The following is a 24,690-nucleotide window of genomic DNA, read 5'->3' on the forward strand; positions in this document are numbered from 1 at the left end:
TTGTGCATGTATATACTAAGCCTGATAAGTCCTAATATCCTTCCTCACAAAAAGTGTAGATGGGAAGTTGTGAGGGGGAAAAAAGGCCTAGCCAAAGGTGGAAGGCATCTCAGTATATATCAGATTGAAGCATTCCAAACAAAATCAAAAGGGAAAATCCACTGTTGTATCATAACCCAAAACCCTGAATTTTATGTGCTCTTGCTCTTACCTGTTGCTCTCAATTTAGTATCAACAACAAGTGGTTGTTGATTTAATGGAGGTTTTATTTAAGAATGTATCATTTCTCTGTTACTGTGGCACAAAACAATAGAATGTTCTAAAGGAAATATTCTGGAAATATGATGTAATATGAGGACCATCTCTAATAGAACTTATACCAACATTGTTATCTGAAGAACAAGGATTGTGTGTTGCTTTCAATGTTATCCTGGAAGAGACACAGACATCATTCTGTAGCAACAGGCATGATTTAACCATCTCTACGACTGAATCCATGGTATACTATAGCAATTTTAATTATCCTGCTATTTTACTGTATTGTTCTTGGTTAGAAAGGTCCTGGTAAAATCTTATGAAGGCATAAATCTAAATAGACCAAATAGTAATTTAATATTGCAGAAAAGAACATCCCTGAACTAGAGGACCAGTGGATAAGTGGGAAAACAAGAAATGACAAGTCATCTGTGAGTCATCCTAGTTCTGAGCTAATGAAAAGGGAATAGAAGAAAATCAATAAGAATGAGATTGTCTTCCTTCACAATTAGTAATGCTTATGCACTATTCTATGGATATGTTCAAAGCAAAGTAAAAACAACTCATTTCTTCACTTCCTTCTTTTACAAATGTTTGCAAAGGTAATAGTTTAGGTTTGAAATTTTGCTTTATAACAATATAACATTCATCAAAGACAATCAAGTTATACAACCTAGTGATATGTTAGACTTAGGGTCAGCTAGATAGCCTAGTGGTATGTGTTAGACATAGGGTAAAGAAAATTTAGGTACGAGTCCCAGACTTTTTAGCTAAATGATCCTAGCCTAGTTATTTTGCTTCAGTGTCAGCTTCTTCATATGGCAAATAGGAACAACAACAATAATAATAAAAGCTATAATGCCTATCATACAGGGTTGTTATGAGACTCAAGTTCAGTGCTATATGTCAGGCATTTTGCAAACTTTAAAGTGTTACCTAAATGTCATATTCTGCTTAATTAAAAAAAATTGCCCTGACTATCAAAGTGTTTCTGGCAGAGATTCATGGAGCTGGGAGATAGGAATAAATTCCAAATAACATACTCAGAAAAAATAAGTCCATCTGCTTATCGGAAAATTGTCATCCAAATGATTTAGCTATAAATATTTTATATATAACTGATTCTATAACTTGTTAACACCAAAGGAAGTCAAAGGAAATTTTGGCTTGGGGTAACAACCCCTCTGGCCTACAGTTCTAATCTAACCCTAGAGGAAAATACCAAGAGGTGATTTTGCTTATTCAAAGAACTGTAGAAATTTTAAAAATAAATAACATCACCTTGAAAGTAGTTAGCAGTGAAGATCTGAAAGCCATGAATTGTAGTGGTAATATATAAAGGGATAGCTAGCTGATCTCAGAGTCATGAAGACCTGAATTCTGGTCCTACCTTTTATACACACTGACTGTATGATCCTAAGAAAATCACTTAACTCCTCTGTCTTACATTCTGACTGCATTGGTAGAAGTTCCTCAACAAGGCTTTCCTTATATGAATGAAATCACAGGTCTAGTTCCTATCCCAATTCCACCTCCATAATATTCACGTTTGTATGTATCAATGTCTCTGTCATTTTCCTCCCTATGTTTGCCCTATCTCTTCTCTCTTAACAAGACCTTAACAGGATAGATGGATGTTTCTATATGAGAGTAAGAGTTATAGAATAGAATTTTCAGTTCTCTCTTCTTATTTAGATTTTAAAAGTTAATAAGTAGAATCACATGTTTATCTATTAAGACCAATAAATTACTTTTATATTTATAAAGTGTTTTTTATTCTGTTCATTAGACACTCAATAAAATCTTAATCTATTCCCCCTCTTAGACATTCATTATATATCTGGGATGTAACTAAGAGCCAAATTTTGCTACTCTGAAAGAGTGTCTTTTGTTCTATATCACTGATGATTTAGCTAACATTTTAATGAATATTTATATACTTCACTGTAACTTATCTCATTGAGGAGAGTACTTCTTTATGAAGATTTCAACCTATCCACAACTTCTCTGACATTGATTCACGTTCACCCATAAATCTTCCAAAGAGGGGATTTAAGACTTTCTCTATGCTTCTGTACATTCTAGTGCAGGGATCCTCAAACTATGGGCCAAGGGCCAGATGCAGCAGCTGAAGACGTTCATAGCCCCCAGGGCTATGAAGTTTGTTTTTTTTTTTTAATTTAAAGGCCCACAAAACAAAGTTTTTGTTTTTACTATAATCCAGTCCTCCAACAGTCTGATGGACAGTGAACTGGCCCCCTATTTAAAGTTTGAGGACCCCTGTTCTAATGGATAGTCAACAAGCTATCATATGTGAATTTCCTCTCCCTACGTTTTTTGTCATACATTTCTTCAATTGTTGCCATTTTTTTGTACATGTTATTCTGGGAAATATAACTCAGCCTACTTGAACCTATCACAGATTGCTCCTCTGAGTCATTCCAAACTTTAATTTCTTCTGAGACTATGGTGTTCCAAAATTCATAACCATGTATCATCACTAGAAAAATATTTTGGCTTAAATATAGGTTATTGGATTAGGGAACAGCTTGAAATTATTGAAAGCACAGAGCTATATTCCATGTGGATTCTCTAATTCAATTCTGGGTGCAACTCACTGCCCTTGTATAGTATCTATAGTGAATATTTGAATTGAGGGATAAATTAACATATTAGTCATCCAACAATCTATATTATAGTCTGGACAACAGATATTTTTCATGTATTTGATTTTCTAAATAGATTGCTAGGACAATCTATTATAAGAAATAAGAAAAATGAACTACATCACAGAAGCTAAAATTCTACAAGAAAAGTTGGTCTAGGAAAGATTTCAAGTTCACATGAATGAAATTCTGAAGACATAAAGAAAAATTATTCTGATGGATCAAGGGAAGATGTTACTAGAACAAAACTAAAGTAGATGAAAGGAAATTCAGACTTAGAAATTTTAAAAGATGGAAGCAACTTCAAAAGAAAATGAAATCAAAAGTAGGCAACAGAATAAATACAAAAATGTGACATGATATTTTAGTTATTAATATTATCAAACCCATAGCATTAAAGATGAGATTAGTATAGAAGACCAAAACAAAACAAAAGGATGGCAAAGGAGAGTTATTATAATAGCTGTACTAGGGAAAAGTGGAGGAAAATATGGTTCAGGTTCAAAAAATAAAAGTAGAGGATAAGATCATTGCTCAGAGTGGATAAAATAGAGATAAAATGGAGCTGCTTCAATTCTATTTCTCTTCTGTTTTCTTTGCCAAGGAAATGATCTATGAACTTGAAAGGACTCTTAAAATGAGTAACTGATCTTAATGGATTCAGACACAGATACAGATTAATATCTCAGGGTGCCAAAGTAACTGGCAAATGTGATTTGTGAGCTATTATAAACACCTTTGAAAGATTGGACACCTAGAAAAAAACCAGAGAATGGAATCAAAAAACTACAGCCCAATGAACTTGTCTGATTCCTAAGAAATCCCTAGGATATATTATTAAGTGGTTTGTGAATATTTAGAAAAGGAAGCAACAACTAAAAGGACTAATAAAAGCCTTTATCAAAAATAAAGCACTTAATACAGTATCTGGCACATAGTAAGGACTATATTAAGGTTAGCTATTATTATTATATCACACTAACCTTATTTTCTTTTTTGAGAGGATTACTATGCTGATGGGGAGAATATTGTATATGTAGTTTACCTCCATTATAATCTAATATTTAACAAAGTTTCTGATGACATGCTTTGTGGACAAACTGAAGAAAGGTGAGATAGTCAATAGTATAGTTGAGTGGACTAATAATTAAATAAAACTTCAGAACCAAAGAACTATCATTAAGTATTTTATGTAAATTCTGAAAGGTATCTCTAGCATTTTGCCCCATTTATTTTTTTTGGCTTTCTTATTAATATTTTTTCAATCACAGGCTAAAGGTATAGATGATTTATTTATCAGATTTTCAAATGGCACAAAACTAGAAAGAGTATATTAAGACATTAGGCAACTGTCAGAAGCCCCAAAGATCTTAATAAGCATGCTGATTCAGAAAAGATAAAATTTAATAAAGATAAATTTAAACTCTTATATTTGGTTTTGGAAAAAAAAAAATCAGCTTCACAAGCACAAAATGAAGTGTGGCTAATCACAAAAAAAAAAAAAAAAAAAGCCTGAAGATATTAGTGGAATACAAGTTCAAAATGAAACAATGTACTATGGAAACAAGGGGAGAAAAAGATAATGGAAATATGAGTGTGAAGGTCTGAAACTCTGAGTAGATGCACTGAAATCAGACAACTGAGCACTTAAGGCTAATTACTTATTGGACAATACTCTATTAGCATATGCTTGGAAAATGGCCCTTCCCACTATTCTGTGCTGGCTCCATTTGGAGTATAAAGAGAATTATAGAAGGGATTAGGGGATGGAGTAAGACAAGTCAGGATCACTTTTGCAGTGGATGAGGAGAAGGGAGTTGTGGAGAGCTTGTGTCCATTCCTTTCACTTTTACCCCTAAAGACCAAGAATAAAGACCAAGGACTTTTGTTTATCCTGACTCCGGCTGATTCTAAGGCATCCAGGGAGTTAACTCAATCTTCACATATGAGTAATAGTCAGAATAATGTTCAGGATGATAGGTAATAGTACTATCATACTCTGACCTGATCACATCATATTTTTAATATTATGTACAATTATTGGCATCACATTTTAAGGGCCTGAATAAACTATAGATTGTCAAGAGATTATGCCCATAGGTTGGAAGAATTGAGGATATTAAGCCTAAAGAAGAAAAAATTGGAATAAAAAGTAAAATAATTATCTTCAAGTATATAGGGCTACCACATGGAAGAACATTCAACTAATTCTCCTTGGTCCCAAAAGGAAAAGAGTATAAATTGATAAATTGAAGCGATATAAGAGTATATATAAATAAATAAATATATATATATATACTTGATATAAGTAAATATTTTCTAATATATATACATATGTACATATATATATATATTTGATATAAGCAAATATTTTCTAAAAATTAGAGTTAATAAAAAGTAAAATAGTGAGTTGTCCATGACTAGAAGTATTCAGGCAGAGCTTATAATATCAGGTATGCTTTTAGATGGGACCCTCTGGTACAAGTTAGACAAGTGGCCTATTCAATTAAGCCTAAGAGATACAGCTGGCTTTTTGTTTTTAGGATAGCAGAAAGCTATGCCAACATTCCAATGCTTAGTCATCTGAGCCAAGTTAGTCCCAAAATCAGTTTCAGTACTTTTCAAGGAAAAACTATCCTCTACCATAATCTAATTGCAAATATTGTTTCTGATACATCATGAAAATATATTTATAACATTATAGAATTCATTAAAATCTCACCTCACTGAAGATGATGATCATCAGAAGCACCACCACCCTTTCAGTCTTTTCCTTCTCTTTTTTCTTTTCATGTGATCCTCTTCTAACCTTTTTTGTTTTTCCTATTCCCATGATATATAATAGGCATGAAAATGCCTATTATTCTTTCTATTTTTATTTACTTCTTCTTCCTCTCTTTATATATAATCTTTCTTTTCAAAACTTGAATCAAAATACTTGAACTTGCAAGTAATATGCATGTTTTATATACCCAAATAGAAACAGAGGAAAACAGACAAAAGAAAATGGTAGCTTTCTGTTGACATCCTTTGATTTCACCAGTTAATGCATTTAACTTAGTTAATTTGGTTCCCTAGAAATGTGAATCAAAAGAATGTTAAGTGAAACATTTAGTTTTAGGACATGGGACTTTAATGGGATTGATTCAAGGGATTATCACAAGATTCTTTTCAAAAGAGGTGTCTGGCATCTGCTTTGGTTTAAATATCATGTAGTTAATGAACATTCTTCTGTCCATCTTTCTGTTGCAATGGAAATTTCATGTTTTGCATCAGTTCTACTGATCATAGAAACATGTTTTTTGTAAGAATTTGGGCATTTCTTGTAGTTGTTAACATATTTTTAACCTTATGTTGATTAGAAGTAAAAAAGAGTTTTCTTATAATCAGTACTTAACTTTTTGTGTTATTATATTTATGTATCCATGTACTAGTAACATGTAAACTAATGTCTGTAATCTACTTTCAGGAACAGAATAGTTGCAAACCTCGATTCTTGCAGCTTTTACTCAAGGTAAGGCTTTTACCTTGCTTGCTTGACATTTAAGTTCAAAAAATATTTTCCTAGAAAACCATACTATATATAAAGATAAAGTACATTTTATAACTATATGTGACATTAGTAAAAGAATGTGATAATTTTGATGTGACAAATTTTTACATTTAATAATTCAGACAGAGATGAAATTCAAGATATGTCATCAATGCCTGATTACCCTTGAGTAGGTTAGTGTCTTTCAGGGAAAGCCTATTACATTATTATTTGTTAACCCACAATGGATGTTCTTCCCTATGATTGAATAAGTAATAACTTCATGTATTACTACCCTGGGCAGTCAGGGAGGAAAATTTGGTAAACTATTATATTGCTGCTTCCATATTCCCTTACACATTCCAATGCTTAGTCATCTGAGCCAAGTTAGTCCCAAAATCAGTTCAGTACTTTTCAAGGAAAAACTATCCTCTACCGTAATCTAATTGCAAATATTGTTTCTGACACATCATGAAAATATATTTATAACATTATAGAATTTATTAAAATCTCACCTCTCTGAAGATGATGATCATCAGAAGCACCACCACCCTTTCAGTCTTTTCCCTCTCTTTTTTCTTACATTTCTTACAATTTCCCATCAATTCAATTAATAAACAAGCATGTATTAAGTTTCTCCTATATTCCAGGCACTGTATTGAATTGGGGCTACAAAAAAGACACAAATTTTAAAAATTAAAAATATATTCCCTACTCTCAAAGTACTCACAGTCTCAAAATGGAGATAACATGTAAACAACTATGTATAAACAAGATGCATATAGCCTTAAATGGAAATAATCAAAAGAATATCAGGAAATGTTCCTTGTAAAAGGACAGTCAACAAATATTAAGTGCTCTCTGTGTGTCAGAAATCAAACAAAAGGTTGTCCCTTTTTCCAAGGAACTCCAGTCTAATTGGGAGACAACATACAAACATCTAAGTATAAATAAGATATAGACAGAATAAATTAAAGATAATTCAAAGAGGGAGGGTATTAGAATTAAGTGGAATAAACAATGGTTTCTTATAGAGAGTAGTGTTTAAATGAAAGCTGAAGAAAGCCAGGGAAGCCAGGAGACAAAGATAAGAATGAAGAGAGTTTTAGGGTTGGGAGAGAGTCAGTGAAAATTCTTTAAGTCAGAAGATGGAGTGCCTTATGTGAAGAAAAGCAAGGCAATGGATCTCAGAGTACATAAGGATGGAATCCAGGAAGGAAAATGAGCTAGACTGGGGAGAAATTTGAAGCAGCAAAACCAACCAGAGGGCAATTACAGTAGTCTACTTAAGAGGTAATGAGAATTTATACAAGAATGACAGCACAGTCAAAAAGTTATCAAACTGTGCATACCCTTTGATCCAGTGTTTCTACCTGGCTTATATCTCAAAAATATATTAAAGGAAGGAAAGGGATCCACATGTGCAAAAATGTTTCTGGCAGCACTTTTTTTAGTGACAAGAAACTGAAAACTACATGGATGGCCATCAATTGGAGAATGGCTGAATAAATTATGGTATATGAATGTTAAAAATTTATTGTTCTATAAGAAATGATCAGCAAAATGATTTCAGAGAGGCCTGGAGAGACTTACATTAACTATGATACTAAGTGAAATGAGCAGAACCAGGAGATCATTGTACATGTCAACAAGAAGGTTATATGATGATCAATTCTGATGGAAGTGGCTCTTTCCAACAATGAGATGATTGATGCCAGTTCCAATGATCTTGTGATGAAGAGAGCCATCTACACCCAGAGAGAGGACTGTGGGAACTGAATGTGGATCACATTCTCACTTATTTTGTTATTGTTTGCTTGCATTTCATTTTCTTACTTTTTTTTTCTGAGGCAATTGGGATTAAGTGACTTGCCCAGGGTCACACAGGAGGTGTTAAGTGTCTGACGTCAGATTTGAATTCAGGTCCTCTTGACTTCAGGGCTGGTGCTCTACCCATTGCACCACCTAGTTGCCTCTCTTACTCATTATCTTTCCTTTTTGATCTGATTTTTTGTGTGTGCAGCAAGAGAATTGTATAAATATGATTACACATATTGGATTTAATATATAATTTAACATGTATAACATATATTAGATTGATTGCTATCTAGGAAAGGAAGTAGGGGGAAGGAGGGGAAAATCTGAAACACAAAGCTATGCAGGGGTCAATATTGAAAAATTATCCATGCATATGTTTTGAAAATAAAAAACTTTTTTAAAAAATGAAATGAAGAATGACAGCACAGGCAGAGGGGAAAAAATGTCTGTTACAGACATAACTATAGAAGTCACAAATAGTATCTGTAGTGCCTGGAGCACAAATCACAAATGATGCTTACAAATAACCTTTTTAAAAACAAATTCACTTGGAAATAGCAGGAGCCGGGCCTCAGATATTATGACAGCCTCAGATATTATGACAAAGCCCTTTGGAGAGACCTGAGAATATTTCACTTTAAGAAAGAAACAGAGTTGAAACCCTGAGTCATTTGGGCACCCTGGGACACTATTTCTGGGGGGGAAAACAGAGTAGAGCGCTAGTCTGAGAAAGAACATGTATGGTAAGTTATTATTTAACAAATTATTATTGCTGATTATATGCACAGATTAATTATTTCTACTGGTTGAAAAATGTAAGAGATGTCAACATCACATGATTTCCCATATTTCAGTGCCCTAGTCAATCTGTTATGGATTCTAATTTCTATGGCATGTGTTGTCTAACTCACATAGACACAGGCTTTACTTTAGGAATTTATTTGTTTGTTTGTATTTTTGCTGAGGCAATTAGGGTTAAGTGACTTGCCCAGGATCACACAGCTAGGAAGTGTTAAGTGTCTGAAACCAGATTTCAACTTAAATCCTCCTGACTTCAGGGACTTCAGGGCACCTCTATCCACTGCCCTACCTAGCTGCCCCTACTTTAGGAATTTTTCAGAATTTAACACCTCTGATCTAATTTGCTCTTCTCCCGTCTGCTAATCTTGGTCATGGTGGCCAAAACCATTCATTTTACATAAGCTTCATTTCCTGCCACTTATAACTCAGCATTGATTAAATTCTGATTTTTCTTTTTTCTATTGTGATGTAATAAAAAGTATTGTGTTAGAGATACTGCTAATCAAATCTTTGGGAAGGAGATCTGTAGAATATCCCACATATCTGGTTTGTTCATACGTTTTATTTTTTAACCATTTTATTACTGGGTTAAATAAAGGGTAAATTAAATGCCCATTTCCTATTTGGAGAAGACAGAAATCCTATATAAACACAACTGGCCTTTGGTAGGATAGGCTAGAAAACTGGATAAATCTAATAAGATAAAGTATAATAGAGATAGATAAATGTAGAATCTTACATTTAAGTTCAAAGAATCAATCTCACAAGTACAAGTTGAAAAAAGGCTTAGCTAGATAGCAGTTTTTCTGAACAAAAAAAAAAGATATGGAAGATTTAAACTTGGTACAAGTTAACAGTGTGATATGACAGCCAAGAAAGAAAGAAGATACTGTCTTACCCTGCATTGAGAAAGATACAGGACTAAGAAAGTGATAATCCTGATGAGATCACATCTGAAGAACTGTGTTCTGACCACCACATTTTAAGAATGACATTGATAAAATGCCCAGAGGAAAGCAACCAGAACAGTGCTAAGCCTTGAGAAAACAGAATATGAGAATGGAATAAAAAGTTAGGAATGACAAACCTGGAAACAAAAAGACTTAGAGGGGACATGAAAGTTATCTTCATATATTTTATAGGCTTCTTCACCTGGAACAAGAATTCAACTTATTTTACTAGATTCCAAAAGGCCTAGGAATTTTCAGTGAAAATTTTAGGAACAAATTTAAATTTTAGAGAAGAGAAGACTTTATTTTTCTTTCTTTTTGTCTTTCTTTTCTTCTTTTTTTTTTAGACAAGGTTTATCTTACCCACTTACCTACTCACATGCCCATTCCCACTTCTTAGCTTTAACTGCCACTATTTTTCTGTCTTAAGATGGTTTGCCTAAGTAAATATTTCTAAAAGTTAGAGCTGTCCCAAACCAGATATGGTCATCTTGAGACATAATAAATTTCTCCTAAATGGAGGTTTCTTAAAGCAAATGTCATGTGAATACTTATCTGTTATGCTGCAAAGAAGACTTTTCCTGGTTTTGATATTAAGTTGGACTCAAGGCCATCCAAAAGTCCTTTTAGTTCTTAGATTCTTTAGTTCAGAGGATGGCTTTATACATTATAAAGTTGTATTATTGATTCTGTTATGGTAAAAGTTAGACAACTGAGGAGGTCAGTAAAAAGGTTTATCAGATAAGTTGTTTCTTGGCTATTTTAATCATCTAAACCAAAAACTCTTTTTTTTCCTACACAAGCATGTTAGAGTACATAATTCCACTTACAAACAATACTACATAGTTAACTCTTCTTTATGATAACAAAGGACCCCAAGCCACTGATGCTTGCACACAATCGAGGCTTATTTTTTTTTCTGTTCTGCTGTGCTAAGTACAGTATATTTGAATGTGAGAAGTGATCCAGCCAAAGTGGGAAAAAGTCAGGCAAGCCAGTGACCTTGATGGAGAGAAGGGCAGAATTGAATCACATTTTAAAAGTCCGAATGAAGGTGAATAAATTATAGTTAGATTACAAAGTAAAATTTTAAATTAAATCTCATATTTTATGGCAGTAAGTTGTAAAGCCATGTGGAAAAATCCTAAATCATGGAGTAATTAAATTTATACTTGCTTGAGAATATATATATTTTATGTGAAAACTGATAAGTGGAGAGTATTAAATACACTAAGTATAATCAACTATTGAAAAATTTTGGAAATTATTTTTCAGAAAGTCCAGAAAGGAGATTGTCAGCCTGAGACGATTTCCAAAAAAAAGACCACAAGGTAGGTCCAATTTATAGCCTTAGCAGTAGCTGTGATTTTGCTGCAGATGTGATAAAAATTTCTTTCATTGTGTTATTCGTCTTTGTCTTATATATTTTGTTTTTGTTAGTGTTATTCAGTCATTTTAAGTCATGTCCTACTCTTCATGACTCCAACTGAGATTTTCTTAGCAGAAATACTGGAATAGTTTGCAATTTCCTTCTCCAGCTCATTTTACAAGTGAGGAAATGAGGCAAATAGGACTAAGTGACTTGCCAGGATCACAAACTTAGTAAGTATCTGAGACCACATTTGAATTCAGGAAGATGAGTCTTTCTGACTTTAGGCCCAGCATTCTACCCACTGTTCCACCTAGCTGCCCTGTATTTGCCCCGTTATTGCTCCATTTCAGGAATGTGATTACAATAGACAAAATGTGTGGTCTCTACATTTGAGGAAATTTTCCCAAATACACACTCAAGATTTATGGTAGGACCCAATCTACTAGTCTCTGGTGGCCACTAATTTGAGAAGATTGAATTACCTAATTTTCCAAAGTGAAACTGATCTTTGCCTTTGGCAAAACATGTTTTAAAATGTTAGAATGATTTTTCCATTTATATTTACATCTTTCTCCTTTATAGTTTGAAAAGTCTCATTAAGTTAGAAGGAAAAACATAGAAAACCCATAGAGCTGAGCAGGCAAATTTCCCAAATGACAGTGGTTTGCTTTTGGTTCTTTTCTCTGTTCAGTCTTTTCCTTTTCATTCAGAGTCTGAAACTACTATGCTTGCCAACTGGTAACAGAATCTACTTTATTCAGCGCTTCTACTGCTCACACCCAGAACAAAATTCTATGAATCTGTAATAGAGCCCAACTGTATCTTTACATTGATGGAAATTGGTACAAAATGTCAGAGCTACTTGTGGTGCATACCAACTGGGTTTTATTACTACAAACAGAACAGAATGTCCCTTCACTGAGAAAGTATGTGCTTTCTGTGGCAGGCATCTTATTTCATGAGTTCCTAGCTTCCTGATATTTAATGAAATGACACAATGTCACACCAAAGTCAGAGTTAAGGTACAACTGAAAAATATTTTCTGTGAAATAGGGTAGTTGATAACAGTTAACCCTTTAGCACTAGATGACTTTGCCATTGTGCATAAGAAGCAATTTGGTGTGGATGTACTCATTTCTTTCACTCTTATGTCTATGCCATTCCTTGTGGATAAGGTGACATTATATATATTTTTGTAGGCTAAGTAATAAGCCTATATTTCTTACAATTTATGAAATTATGAAAGACAGATTTATAGTAGTACATGGATATCCAGTCAACTTCTACCAAATGATACTCATTAGTTATGTGACCATGGACCAATCATTTAACCTCTTAGTGTTTCAGGCTCTTACATCAACATAATGAATAACTTCAGTACCTGTGGCATCTAAGTAGCTAATGAATAGAGGATAAGACCTGAAATGAGAAAAACCTCAATTCAAAGCCAGGCTCAGACATTTTCTATCTATGTGACTCTCAACAAATAATTTAATCTCTGTCTGCCTCAGTTTTTTCAGTTGTAAAACAGTGAAAATAATACCCCTTAACTCTTAGGGTTGTTGTAAGGATTAAATGAGATAAATGCCACTTGCATTAATAGGTACTTAATGCCTATTAATAGCACTTAGTAGGTAATTAATGCCTATTTCCTTCCTTCATTTTATAGATTTCACTTATCTGGGGAAAAATAATATAGTTTTGTTCATATGATATTTAGAAGGGGCCTAAGAGATAATCTAGGGATTATTTAATCTATTTCATATCATGTGGACAAGAAAAATGCAATATGTTTCTATACATATATAAGAATATACATATTTCTATACACATATATGAAGAATGAATGAAAATCATTTATCATGTTTTCTACATATTAAACATTATACAAAAAACTGGGGATACAAATTTAAAAGCAAAATTGGTCCCTGCCTTTGAGAGAGAGAGAGAGAGGAGAGAAATTAATAGGAAAGACAATATGTAGAGAGTAGCTATGATCAAAGAGTGTAATTTTAGTGTAGACATTTAAAGATTTGAGAAATGAATACTAAGGAGGGAATAGATAGGCACACCTTTTTAGAAATAGTACAAGAGTTGACTTAGTATACTCAATGAAATTGACCCATGGCACTGTGAGGAGAAATACAAAGAGTGTCACAAACCTGAACTAGACACCCCAAGTACTAGATATAGTCAGTGATTATAAGTTCAAGAAGTTCAGGAACCAAAATGTGTCTATAGACACACATTATGCATAGATATATTACTTATGATTATAGATATTGTATGTTTGGATATATAAACTCTATTATAGTAGATACTATACATAATCTAATATGTCTGTCTACATAGTTAACAACCTAGACTCCTAACCAGCTGTCATATTACATGGTCCAGAAACTATAGTCCTGGAGACTTAACTTTTTTTTTTCTTACATAAGAACTCCTATCCTGAAATCCCTAGTTGATTCTGTAATCTAACCATGATTTACTTTGCTCTCTGGATTACTTCTCATTTCCTGCCATCACACTAGACGTACCAAATTAGCACTCTTATAATTCTTAAAAAGGATATATAAATCTATACCCTTATAACTCTACTTACCATTTCTACAAATTATATATACATATATAAATACACATACTGTATATACATATATGTAATATGTGTCCATAGATGTGTTTTATGTATACATATGTATGTACGTGTATATATGTGTACATGCAAATTAACATAAGGTATCTAGGGAGCAAAAAATTATACATATAATACACATGCATATATGTGTATATATACATATATATACTTGTATATTGCATTTTTTTCTAAGTATAAACATATAAAAGTAGGCCCATTGGCTGTGAACAAAATTCTGTTAATTTTTCACATTAAATGAAATCAACAAAAAAGAAAAAGAAGACAAGATATAATTTATTTTATTACATAGTAGCCTTTTACCTATCTATTAATGTTGGGAGTTTTTATGATACAAATTGTATTCTTCTCCATTGTTGCCAACACTTCTACATTCTTATCTTGGTTCAATTTCTGCTGTCTTCCAAGACAACTTATTTATTCCTGACCTTAAGCCTAGCATTTAAGGTGCAAAGAATACATCTTGAACATAAGAAATAAAATCACCCAGGAGAAGAGTCTGTTGTTGGCATGAACTTATTTTGAAATCTATCATGGTCCTATTATCACATCATCCAATTCCAATCATGAATCGTAATGTTACAAAAACAGTATTACTCAAATTCCATTATTGAAATGTCATAATATTCCAAATTCCTATTTAATGAAGATTTATAAATCCTAGCTAGTAGCCAGCTTTCTTTAAATTTAATTTGCATCAGAATCTATATATTAATAACAAATAATTTGTCTAGTACCTTGACCTTTGTTGTAAAGATTATTGAACCTGTAGCTAATGTCGTGACATTTCTCTGACTATATGCACTTGATAACAGACTAAGATCCTGGACCTTAAGCCATTAATTTCCTGTTTCATGTATTACTCAAGTATTGTGGTTTTGCTAGTCTCTTTCCTAACATAGAAGCACAAGCCTCAAGAAAAGAATGGAGCCAATTGTACATTCCATTAAATAAAAGACATTCTGTTCTGAGTTCCCTCTTCCCTTATTTGTGGACCTGACTTCTGGTCTCTGGTAAATATTTATTAATATTAGCAGCTCTTCTTACAAGTCAAACAGTATTGGGAGACAGGCTTATTTATTAGGATAGCTCATCTTCTTTGAATTGATGACAGTGTTAAGTAGGGCAAACCAAAATGACAAAATTCCACAATATTCATCATATTTGTAATATCTTCTAATAGTTTCTGGACACAGTGTCAGGGCTTTCAAAAAGTTCATGATGATTGTAAAGGTCTCCCACTGATATGTCAAGAAAGGAAATAGCTTCTTCACTCAGACTTTCACATTCAGTTATAAAGATGCTTTATGAAATTGTGAACCACAGTTTAAGAATCCAGAATCTAATTCATTCTTTGTCTTCTAGAAGGAATTAATCTTTAAAAAAAAAAAAAACTCCATTGATAGAAAAATGTATACATGATCATTTCAAGCATTTCTGTATAGTCATTCCTAGTAATGGAGATCAATAGAGTTAGGAATTCTACCTTCTAATCCATTTAAACTAAGAGAGACTGAAATTTCACATAATTGCCTATTTTAGAATACAACTATCTTTAGTAACAAAAAAGTCTTTTCTGGATTTCCTAAACAAGGGGTTCCCTCAATATGTTGGGTTTTTCCTGTATTGAACTTTGGGCAATACATAAACATTGTTTCCAATCTATCTTTCCAGAATGTAATTCTCACCATTTATGTTGTACATTCTAGCCTAAATAATCTACTTACTATTCTCCATACAAAATATTCTATCTAGCATCTCCATGCCTTTTTATAGACTGTATATTGCTTGTGTTGCCAGCAAATCACCGAATCTGTCTGGACTTCGGTTTCCTTATTGTTAAAATGAAAAGATTAGACCAGATGACTTAAAATGTACCTTTTGCATCTAGATTTAAGATCCTCTAATCTGAGCAGAGAAATGACCTGATCCATACTTACGCTAAAGAAACATTACTCTGATAACTGTAAGAAAGGAGAATATTATTGTTATTATTATCAAAGAGTACCAGAATATAAAGTAAACGAGAAGACCTATTTAAAGGCTATTATGTTAGTGAAAGTGGATAAAAATGTTGAAGTGAATTATTAACCAAACGAGAGAGAGAAGTAATTATAAAGGAAAAAATACATAAATTTGATTAAAATGGGACATTGAAAAGTTTTTGCATAAACAAAATTAATAAATCCATAATAAAGACAATGGTAAACAGGATTAAAATTTTATATCATATATCTGATAAGAGTATGATATCTAAAATATCTAAATAATTGATAGAAATATAGAAGGCCAGAAGCCACTATCACCACCACCCAGTAGAAACACAATTGCTATCTTTACATACTTAAGGGACTGTCATTTGAAAAAGAGTACACTTCCTCTATGCTGCTCTAGAAAACAGAAGTATTAACAGTGAGTGGAAGTCACAGGAAGGTAGATTTCAGTTCCTTGTAAAGAATAATTATCTAACTATAAGAGCAAACAATGAAACCATCTACTTTTCAAAGAAATAGCTTTCCCCCACTACTAGAAGAATCTTTTTAGGAATGCCATAGGGATTCTTATCTTGGGAGATTGAATTAAATGACTCCTAAAGTTATTTCTCCTTTAAAAGAATGAAAATTTAATTCAATTTAATTAAGGCATATGCATGTACTAAGTGCAAAACACTGTGCAAGGCACACACACACACACACACACACACACACACACACACACAGTTCCAAAATGCTTTACTGTGACCCTGGAGCAGCAGGAAAAGTCTTGTTAACTGAGATGTTATTTTTCCAGCTCCTATCCTCTGCAGCTGTTCTTTTCTAAGGAAGGGGGGAAAAAAATCCCTCTCTCCCCACTCCCCAAACACAGACCATCTTGTTATTTACACCAACAACAAACAATTCCTTGTTTGTTCCACTCTGAAAGAACATAGTAAAATGTCTCCACATTTCCCAGGAGGGGCATTTCTGTGCATGTTTTCCAAGGCTGAAAGTTGCTTCCCAGAATCCTCTGCAAATATCTTCAATATGTGAATGTGGTCTTTTGCAAAAACTTAGATTTCTGGCTCTGATACAACCAACAGAAATACTCTTCTCTAAGAAAGCACCAAGGTAGGTTTTCAAAGGGTGCCATCTTCTGGTCTGATTTTTAAAAACCAACTCAGGGTGCTGGATTTGTTTCTTTTAGTGAATGTAGCTTTTCCTCTGATCTAAAACAACCATTAAAAAACAACAACAACAAATTCCTGTTACTCCCTTAAAGCCATTCAGGTGGCTTTATATATTTCAGTCTATCTCAGACTTCTACTTTAGCAGGTGCAGTCTTGAATTGCATCCTAGTTACAAAACTCTGTAAAAGTTCAATGTCTATTTACTCAAAGTCCTTCTTTTATCATAGCACTGACATGATAAAAGCTGGACTGATTACTTTCCCCTTCAAGAAATGCTTTATTGTCCCCCTTGTTAGACATGCATAAGCCAAATGGTTTTTAGCCTGTGAACATACTCAGTTACCTTACTCCTAAGATGTTCAACTTTCTCTAACCTAAAATTCTTTTTAATATTTCTATAATGTATGGTAGTATTGAACGAATTATAATTACAAATAAAGATATCCCTCTTCAAAGAAAAGGTTTTTAACCTAAAGTCCAAGGAACTCCCCAGCAAACACACACACATACACACACACATACACACAAAATCTAGAAATAGATTCCAGGAAGTCTGTAAACCTAGATGGGGAAAATTATTTGCATCTTTATTTTCACTAACTTTTGGTTTTCTTTGTAATCTTATTTTATGCATTTAAAATAATCTTCTGAGAAGGGGTATATAGATTTTGCAGGCTAAAAAAAACAATACAAAATATTTTTCAAGGTGTTAGTTATGCTAAAAGATTCCATTCCTGTAATTTCCTCCTTTCTTGCCTTTCCCCCTCATTAAGAAGACAATTAATATAGGTTATATATGAGCACTCAAGATAAATGAAAGAAACAAACAAACAAAGATGGAAAGAAGAAAAGAAAGGAGAAAGAAAAAAAGAGGATAGGAAGGGAAAGGGAAGAGAAAGGAAGGGAAAGGGAAGGGAAAGGAAAACGGAGAGGAGAGGAGAGGAGAAGAGAGGAGAGGAGAGGAGAGGAGAGGAGAGGAGAGGAGAGGAGAGAAAAGGAGAGGAGAGGAGAGGAGAAGAGAGGAGAGGAGAGGAGAGGAGAGGAGAGGAGAGGGGAGGAGAGGGGAGGAGAGGGGAGGAGAGGGGAGGGGAGAGGGAAGGAAGGAAAAAGGAAGGAAGAAAGAAAGAAAGAGAGAATAGAAAGATGAAAAGAGAGAGAAATAGAAAGATGGAAAGAGAGAGAATAGAAAGATGGAAAGAGAGACATAGAAAGATAGAAAGAAGGAGGAAAAAATGGAAAGAAAGAGAGAGAGAAAGATGGAAAGATGGAAAGATGGAAAGAAGAAAAGATGGAAAGATGGAAAGAAGAAAAGATGGAACAAAAGAAGAGAGATGGAAAGAAAGAAAGAGAGATAGAAAGATGGAAAGAGAGATATAGAAACATGGAAAGAGAAAGATAGAAAGATGGAAAGAGAGAGATAGAAAGATGGAAAGAAGGAGGAAAAGATGGAAAGAAAGAGAGATAGAAAGATGGAAAGAGAGAGATAGAAAGATGGAAAGAAGGAAGAAAGAAAGAGGAACACAGGGAGGAAGGAGAGAAAGAGATGGAAAGATGATGGGAAAAATGGAAAGAAGGAAGAAAAGATGGAAAGAATGAAGAAAAGATAGAAAGAAAAAGAAAGAAAGAGAGGGAGGGAGAGAGGGAAGGAAGGAAAGAAAAAAGGAAGGAAGGGAGAAAAGGAGGGAGGGAGGAAAGGGAAGGGAAAGGAAGAGGGAGGAAAGGGTAGAGGGAGAGATGGAAGGAAGGGAGGGAGGGAGGGAGAGAGGGAGAAGAGAAAAATAAAAAGATGGAAAGGTCATGGAAAAATGGAAAGAAGAAAAGAAAGAAAAGAAAGAAAGAAAGAAAGAAAGAAAATAGAAAGTAAGAATGCTCTAAAGTGTTTTACTTCTATTGTCTCTACCAAACTTCCTTTCCTTCTTTTAGCCCACCTACCTTCTCTTATCCTTTACCCCCTTCTGCTTCCCTGTAGAGGAAGCTAGATTTCTATACCCATTTGAATGTGTATGAACCAACTTCAATGAGAATAAAGTTCAAGTGCTCTCTTCTCCACATCCTCTACCTTCCTCTCCATTATAAAAACTCTTTATTGTGTTGCACTTTTACATGGGATAATTTACCCCATTCTATCTCTCCTTTCCCCTTTTTTCTATTGCATTCCTTTCTCACCCCCTTCATTTTCATTTTTCGATATCATCCCATCATATTCAATTCATAGCCCTGGCCCTCTATGTATACTCCTTCCAAGTGCACTAATAATAATGAAATTCTTAGGAGTTAACACTTAGCCTCTTTCCACATATAAATTTAAATAGTTTAATTTAGTTGAATCATTTTTCTATTTACCTTTTTCTTCATCTCTTGAGTTTTGTATTTGAAAGTCAAATTTCCTATTCAGCTCCAGTCTTTTCTTTTTTAAAAAAAATTTTCCCCAAGTAAATATTAAACAATTTTTACATCTGCCCCATCTCCTTCCCATTGAGAAAGCACATGGGAAGTTATGCAAAACATTTCCATAAAAATCATGTTATAAAAAATAAAAAAGATTCTCCCCACCTTCCCAACAAAAGCCTTGAGAAAAAAATAATGCTTTAATTTTTATTTAGACACAATCAGTTCCTTCTAGGGATATGGATAGGATTTTTTCATCATAAGCTCTTCAGAGTTGTCTTGGATCATTGTATTGCTAAGAATAGCAAAGTAATTCACAGCTGGTCATGTCACAACATTGTTGTTACTTTGCACCCAATACATTTCATTTTGCTTGAATTCAAGGAATACTTTAAAACATCCTGCTCACCATTTCTTAAAGAATAATAACATTCCATCATAAGAACATATCACAATTTATTCAGCTATTCCCTAAATTGCTGAGCATCCCTTCAATTTTCAATTCTTTGCCCTGAGAAAAGAATTGTTATAAATATTTTTGTACCTATAGGTCCTTTCCCCTTTTTCCCGTAAAATTCCTTTGGGATTCATGCCTACTAGTGGTACTGTTAGATCACAGGATATGCATGATTTTATAGCCCTTTGGGCATATTTCATATCTTTTGATCATTTATCATTTGGGGAATGGCTCTTATTTTTCATAAATTTGACTCAGCTCCCCATATACTTGAGAAATGTGATACTCATCAGAGAAATCTGCTTCAAAATTCTTTTAGCAATTATTATTGTTACCAATATTTCCTGTCCATTTATTCTATTCTTTCTTTCTGCCTTTCCATCTTGCATCCTGCCTTTCCTCAAAAGTGTTTTATTTTTGATAACCCCTCCCCAAAAAGTTCTCTTTTTTATCAATCACTTTCCCCTTTCTCTTATTCTCTTTCCCTCTTACTTTTCTGCAGGGCAAGATAAATTTCTATTCCCATATTTAATGTGTATATTATTTCCTCTTTGAGCCAATTCTGATGAGAGTAAGGTTCATTCAATTCCTCTTCCCCTCCACTATTAAAGCTTTTTCCGCCTGTTTTATGGCAAGTAATTTCTATCATTCCTTTCCCTGTCTCTCAGTATATTCCACTCTCACCCCTTAACTTTATTCTTTTAGCTATTATCCCTTCATATTTAAAGGGATGTACCCTCTGTCTATATATACTCCTCCTAACTGCCACAATAATCAGAAATTCTTATGAGTAGCAAGAACCATTCTCCCATATAGAAATTAAAACAAATAAACTTTATTAAGTCCTTTATAATTTCCCTTTCTTGATTACCTCCTTAAGCTTCTCCTGAATCCTATATTTGAAAATAAAATTTCTATTCAGCTTTGATATTTTCATATTTAAATCACAAAACCTTTAAAATTCTCTATTTCATTGAAAATCCACCTTATCTTCTGTAGGATTATACTCCATTTTGCTGGATAGGTCATTCTTGATTGTAATCCTAGTTCCATTGCTATTTCAAATTTCATATTCCAAGCTCTCTGGTCCTTTAAGGTAGAAACTGCTAAATCTTGTGTTATTTTGACTATGACTACTTGAATTTTGATCTTCCTTATCATCATAGTAATTTTCTGTGGTTAGAAAATGTTTCTGTTGTTTGCTCATTTTCCCACCTATTACTTGGCTTTTAATTCTTTGTTAAAGAAGGATTCTTTTAATTCAAGCCATTCTCCAATTGATAAATGGTCAAGGGATATGAACAAACAATTTTCAGATGAATAAAATGAAACTATTTGTAGTCATATGAAAAGGTGCTCTAAATCACTATTGATCAGAGAAATGCAAATTAAGACAACTCTTAGATACCATTACATACCTCTAAGTTTGGTTAAAATGACAGGAAAAGATAAAAACAAATGTTGAAGGGAATGTGGGAAAATGGGATGGAACATTGTTGGTGGAACTGTGAACAGATCCAACCATTCTGGAGAGCAATCTAGAACTATGCTCAAAAAGCTTTCAAATTATGCATATCTTTTGACACAGCAGTGTTTCTACTGGGCCTATAACCTAAAGAGATCTTAAAAAAAGAGAAAGGGACACACCTGTGCAAAAATGTTTGTGACAGTCCTTTTTTGTACTGGCAAGAAACTGGAAAAGGAATGGATGCCTCTCAATTAGAGAGTGGCTGAATAAATTGTGGTATATGAATGTTATGGAATATTATTGTTCTGTAAGAAATGATCAACGGGATGATTTCAGAGAGGGCTGGAGAGACTTACATGAACTGATGCTAAGTGAAATGAGCAGAACCAGGAATATACACGGCAACAACAAGATCATCCAACATCTGTTAGATGTGACTCTCTTCACCAATGATATGATTCAAACCAATTCCAATTGTTCAGTGATGAAGAGAGCTATCTATACTCAAAGAGAGGACCTTGAGAGCTGAGCATGTACAACAACATAACATTCTCACTCTTTCTATTGTTTGCTTGCATTTTGTTTTCTTTCCCAGTTCTTTCCTTCTTGATCCATTTTTTCTTGTGCAGCAAAATAACTGTATAAATATGTATACATTTATTGGATTTAACATGTATTTTAATATATTTAACATGTATTGGACTACCTGCCATCTAGGGGATGGGATTGGGGAAAGAAGGGGATAATTTGGAACAGAAGGCTTTGCAAGGGTCTGAATGTTGAAAAATTACCCATGCATATGTTTTGTAAATAAAAAGGTTTAAAAAAATATATTGGCTTCTTTTCCAGGTTGAAGGGTGTAATGTTTTAAGTTTCAGGCTTTTTGTAGCTGTTTTCAGAGATATTTCTAGTTACTTGTAAGTTTTCAATCCTTCCAAGGTGTTATGATCCAAGGACAATTATGTTTAAAAGATTACAAATATTTTTGTTTGCCCTGGAACTGTGAGAAGGGCTGCTGCTCGACTGTGGCTGTAAGTTCTAGTGTCCTAAAGCAACAGAGTACTTCCTCAGTGTCAGTAAAGAGACTTCCTTTCTTTTGTGGGTTAAGATTTCCAGAAGCTGCTGCCACTGCCACTGCTACCACCACTGTTGCCACTGCCTATTCATTTACTCCCAAGGCCCGCTCCTCGGTTGTTGGTTTCCCAAGACCTTCTCACCCTGATGAGACAAACCTTTCCTGACAACCTTCAAAACCTTTATCTTTAGTATTTCTGGAATGAGAAGTCTGGAGACTGCCAGTGCTGCCATAGATTTAGATGCCCCAAGGCCCATTCCTGGTTTGCTGGATCTGTTACTGTGCTGGCATGGCTTGTACTGGGGCTATTCTGCTATCCCACCCTGGTGTAGCTGACCTTTCCTACTGATCTTGTAAGTTGTCTTTGGTTGGAAATGGTTCAACTCCATCTTTTTTGTGAGTTCTAATGCTCTAAGATTTGTTTAGAGTTATTATTTAGAGGAATTTGGACAGGTTTTGGAGACAGTTCAGGGTATCCCTCAGCCATATTGGCTCTGCCTTCCCAACTCTAGTCTTTTCATCAAGAAATGCTTGAAAGCCCTCTATTTCATTAATTTTCCATTTTCCCCCGAAGAATTATACTCAATTTTTCTAAATAGGCTATTCTTAATTGTAATTCTGGCTCTTTTGTTCCCCCATAATATCAAAGTCCAAGTCATCTGATCCTTTAAAATGAAAGCTGGTAAATTTTGTGTGATCCTAACTTGTATGATATTTAAATTATTTCTTTCTGGCTGCTTGAAATATTTTCTCCTTGACCTTGGAGCTCCTTGATTGTAATATTTTGGGAGTTTTCAATTAGGTTTTCTTTCAGTGAATTCTTTCACTTTTTATTTTACCTTCTGGTTCTAGGATATATATATTCTTGGATAATTTCTCAAAAGATTGTTTTAAACAGTCTATCTCTCTTTTCTAGATCATTTGTTTTTTTCCAATGAGATCCACTTTTTTCCACTTTGTTTTATTGTTTCCTGATATCCTATGCAGTCATTGGTTTTCACTTACTCAATTCTAATTTTTAAGATATGACTTTCTTGAATGAGTTTTTATAACTCCTTTTCCACTTGGCCAATTGTACTTTTTAAGGAATTATTTAGTATCTCATTCCAGAAATACTAAAGATTAAGGAATTATTTTCTTCAGCATTTTTGTGCTCACTTACCAAGCTGGTGCATTTTCCTTCATAATTGTCTTGTACCATTCTCATTTATTTTCCAATTTTTTTCCACTCCCCATCTTATTTGACTTTTAATAGCCCTTTTGAACTCTTCTAGAAATTCTTTTTGGACTTAACATTAATTAACATTTTTTCTTTAAGGTTTTGGATCTACATCCAGTTTTGACTTTGTTTATTTATTTATTTTTTCTCTATCCCAGAATCTGAGTCCAACGTTAACATAAAGTTCAAAGTCAGGAAATAGGCTAGAAAAAATGAGCAAACAACATAAAGGGAACATGACCAAAAAAAATTACTAAAGTTACAGGGAAGATCAAAATACAAACTGAGAAAATAACAAAGTAAAAATCTACAACTGTAGACAAAATTGTTGTCTGTGGAGATTAGGGTCAAGTGGAAAGGAACTAAAGCCAGTTTGTAATTAAGTATACTCAGAAGGCAGAGAAAAATTTTCTTTTGTTCCCTCCCTGCAGATGTACTTGATCTTTGCAGTTTGTAGAAAAGCAGAGATAGCTTATTGCAATAGTCCAGAATTGAAACATTTGTTGGGACAGGTGAATAGAAAAACACCAAAGAAATCTAAGATTCTTTAGTAATAACTGACATTCTCATAGCCCTTTAATATTTATTAAGAATCTTGTCTGAGTCTTTCAACAACCCTTTTCTCCAATCTTCCCTGGGCATACACAAGACAGTAATTTTACTCCTTCCTGACCAATTCTAATGTATTCTACACAGTGGCTGTTCCAAACTCTCTCTTTTTCAGTGACCTATATCCTACTTCCACATACCTTCTCAGCAGAGGATCATGCCAATAATCTACAAAGAAGAAACAAAACACAACAATCCCCCTCCCCCAATAAACAACCTCCCTAAGGTTATCCATTTGATTTCCCTTTCCCTATTAGT

At 33.7% G+C, this 24,690-nt stretch overlaps 1 protein-coding gene across 1 annotated transcript in view; it reads left to right on the top strand.

Annotated features, from left to right (window-relative positions):
• Positions 1–379: 379 nt before the first annotated feature.
• LOC127560555 (WD repeat-containing protein on Y chromosome-like) overlaps positions 380–24,690 on the top strand; it is a 115,797-nt gene continuing 91,486 nt past the window's right edge. Inside the window, exons 1-3 of the mRNA XM_051995231.1 lie at positions 380–499; positions 6,391–6,435; positions 11,298–11,353. Of these exons, the coding sequence (XP_051851191.1) occupies positions 497–499; positions 6,391–6,435; positions 11,298–11,353 (104 nt within the window). The 5' untranslated portion in view covers positions 380–496. The remainder of the gene's footprint in view (positions 500–6,390; positions 6,436–11,297; positions 11,354–24,690) is intronic.

This window comes from Antechinus flavipes, chromosome 4 (assembly GCF_016432865.1).
Source record: "Antechinus flavipes isolate AdamAnt ecotype Samford, QLD, Australia chromosome 4, AdamAnt_v2, whole genome shotgun sequence".
Taxonomy (NCBI): Eukaryota; Metazoa; Chordata; class Mammalia; order Dasyuromorphia; family Dasyuridae; genus Antechinus; species Antechinus flavipes.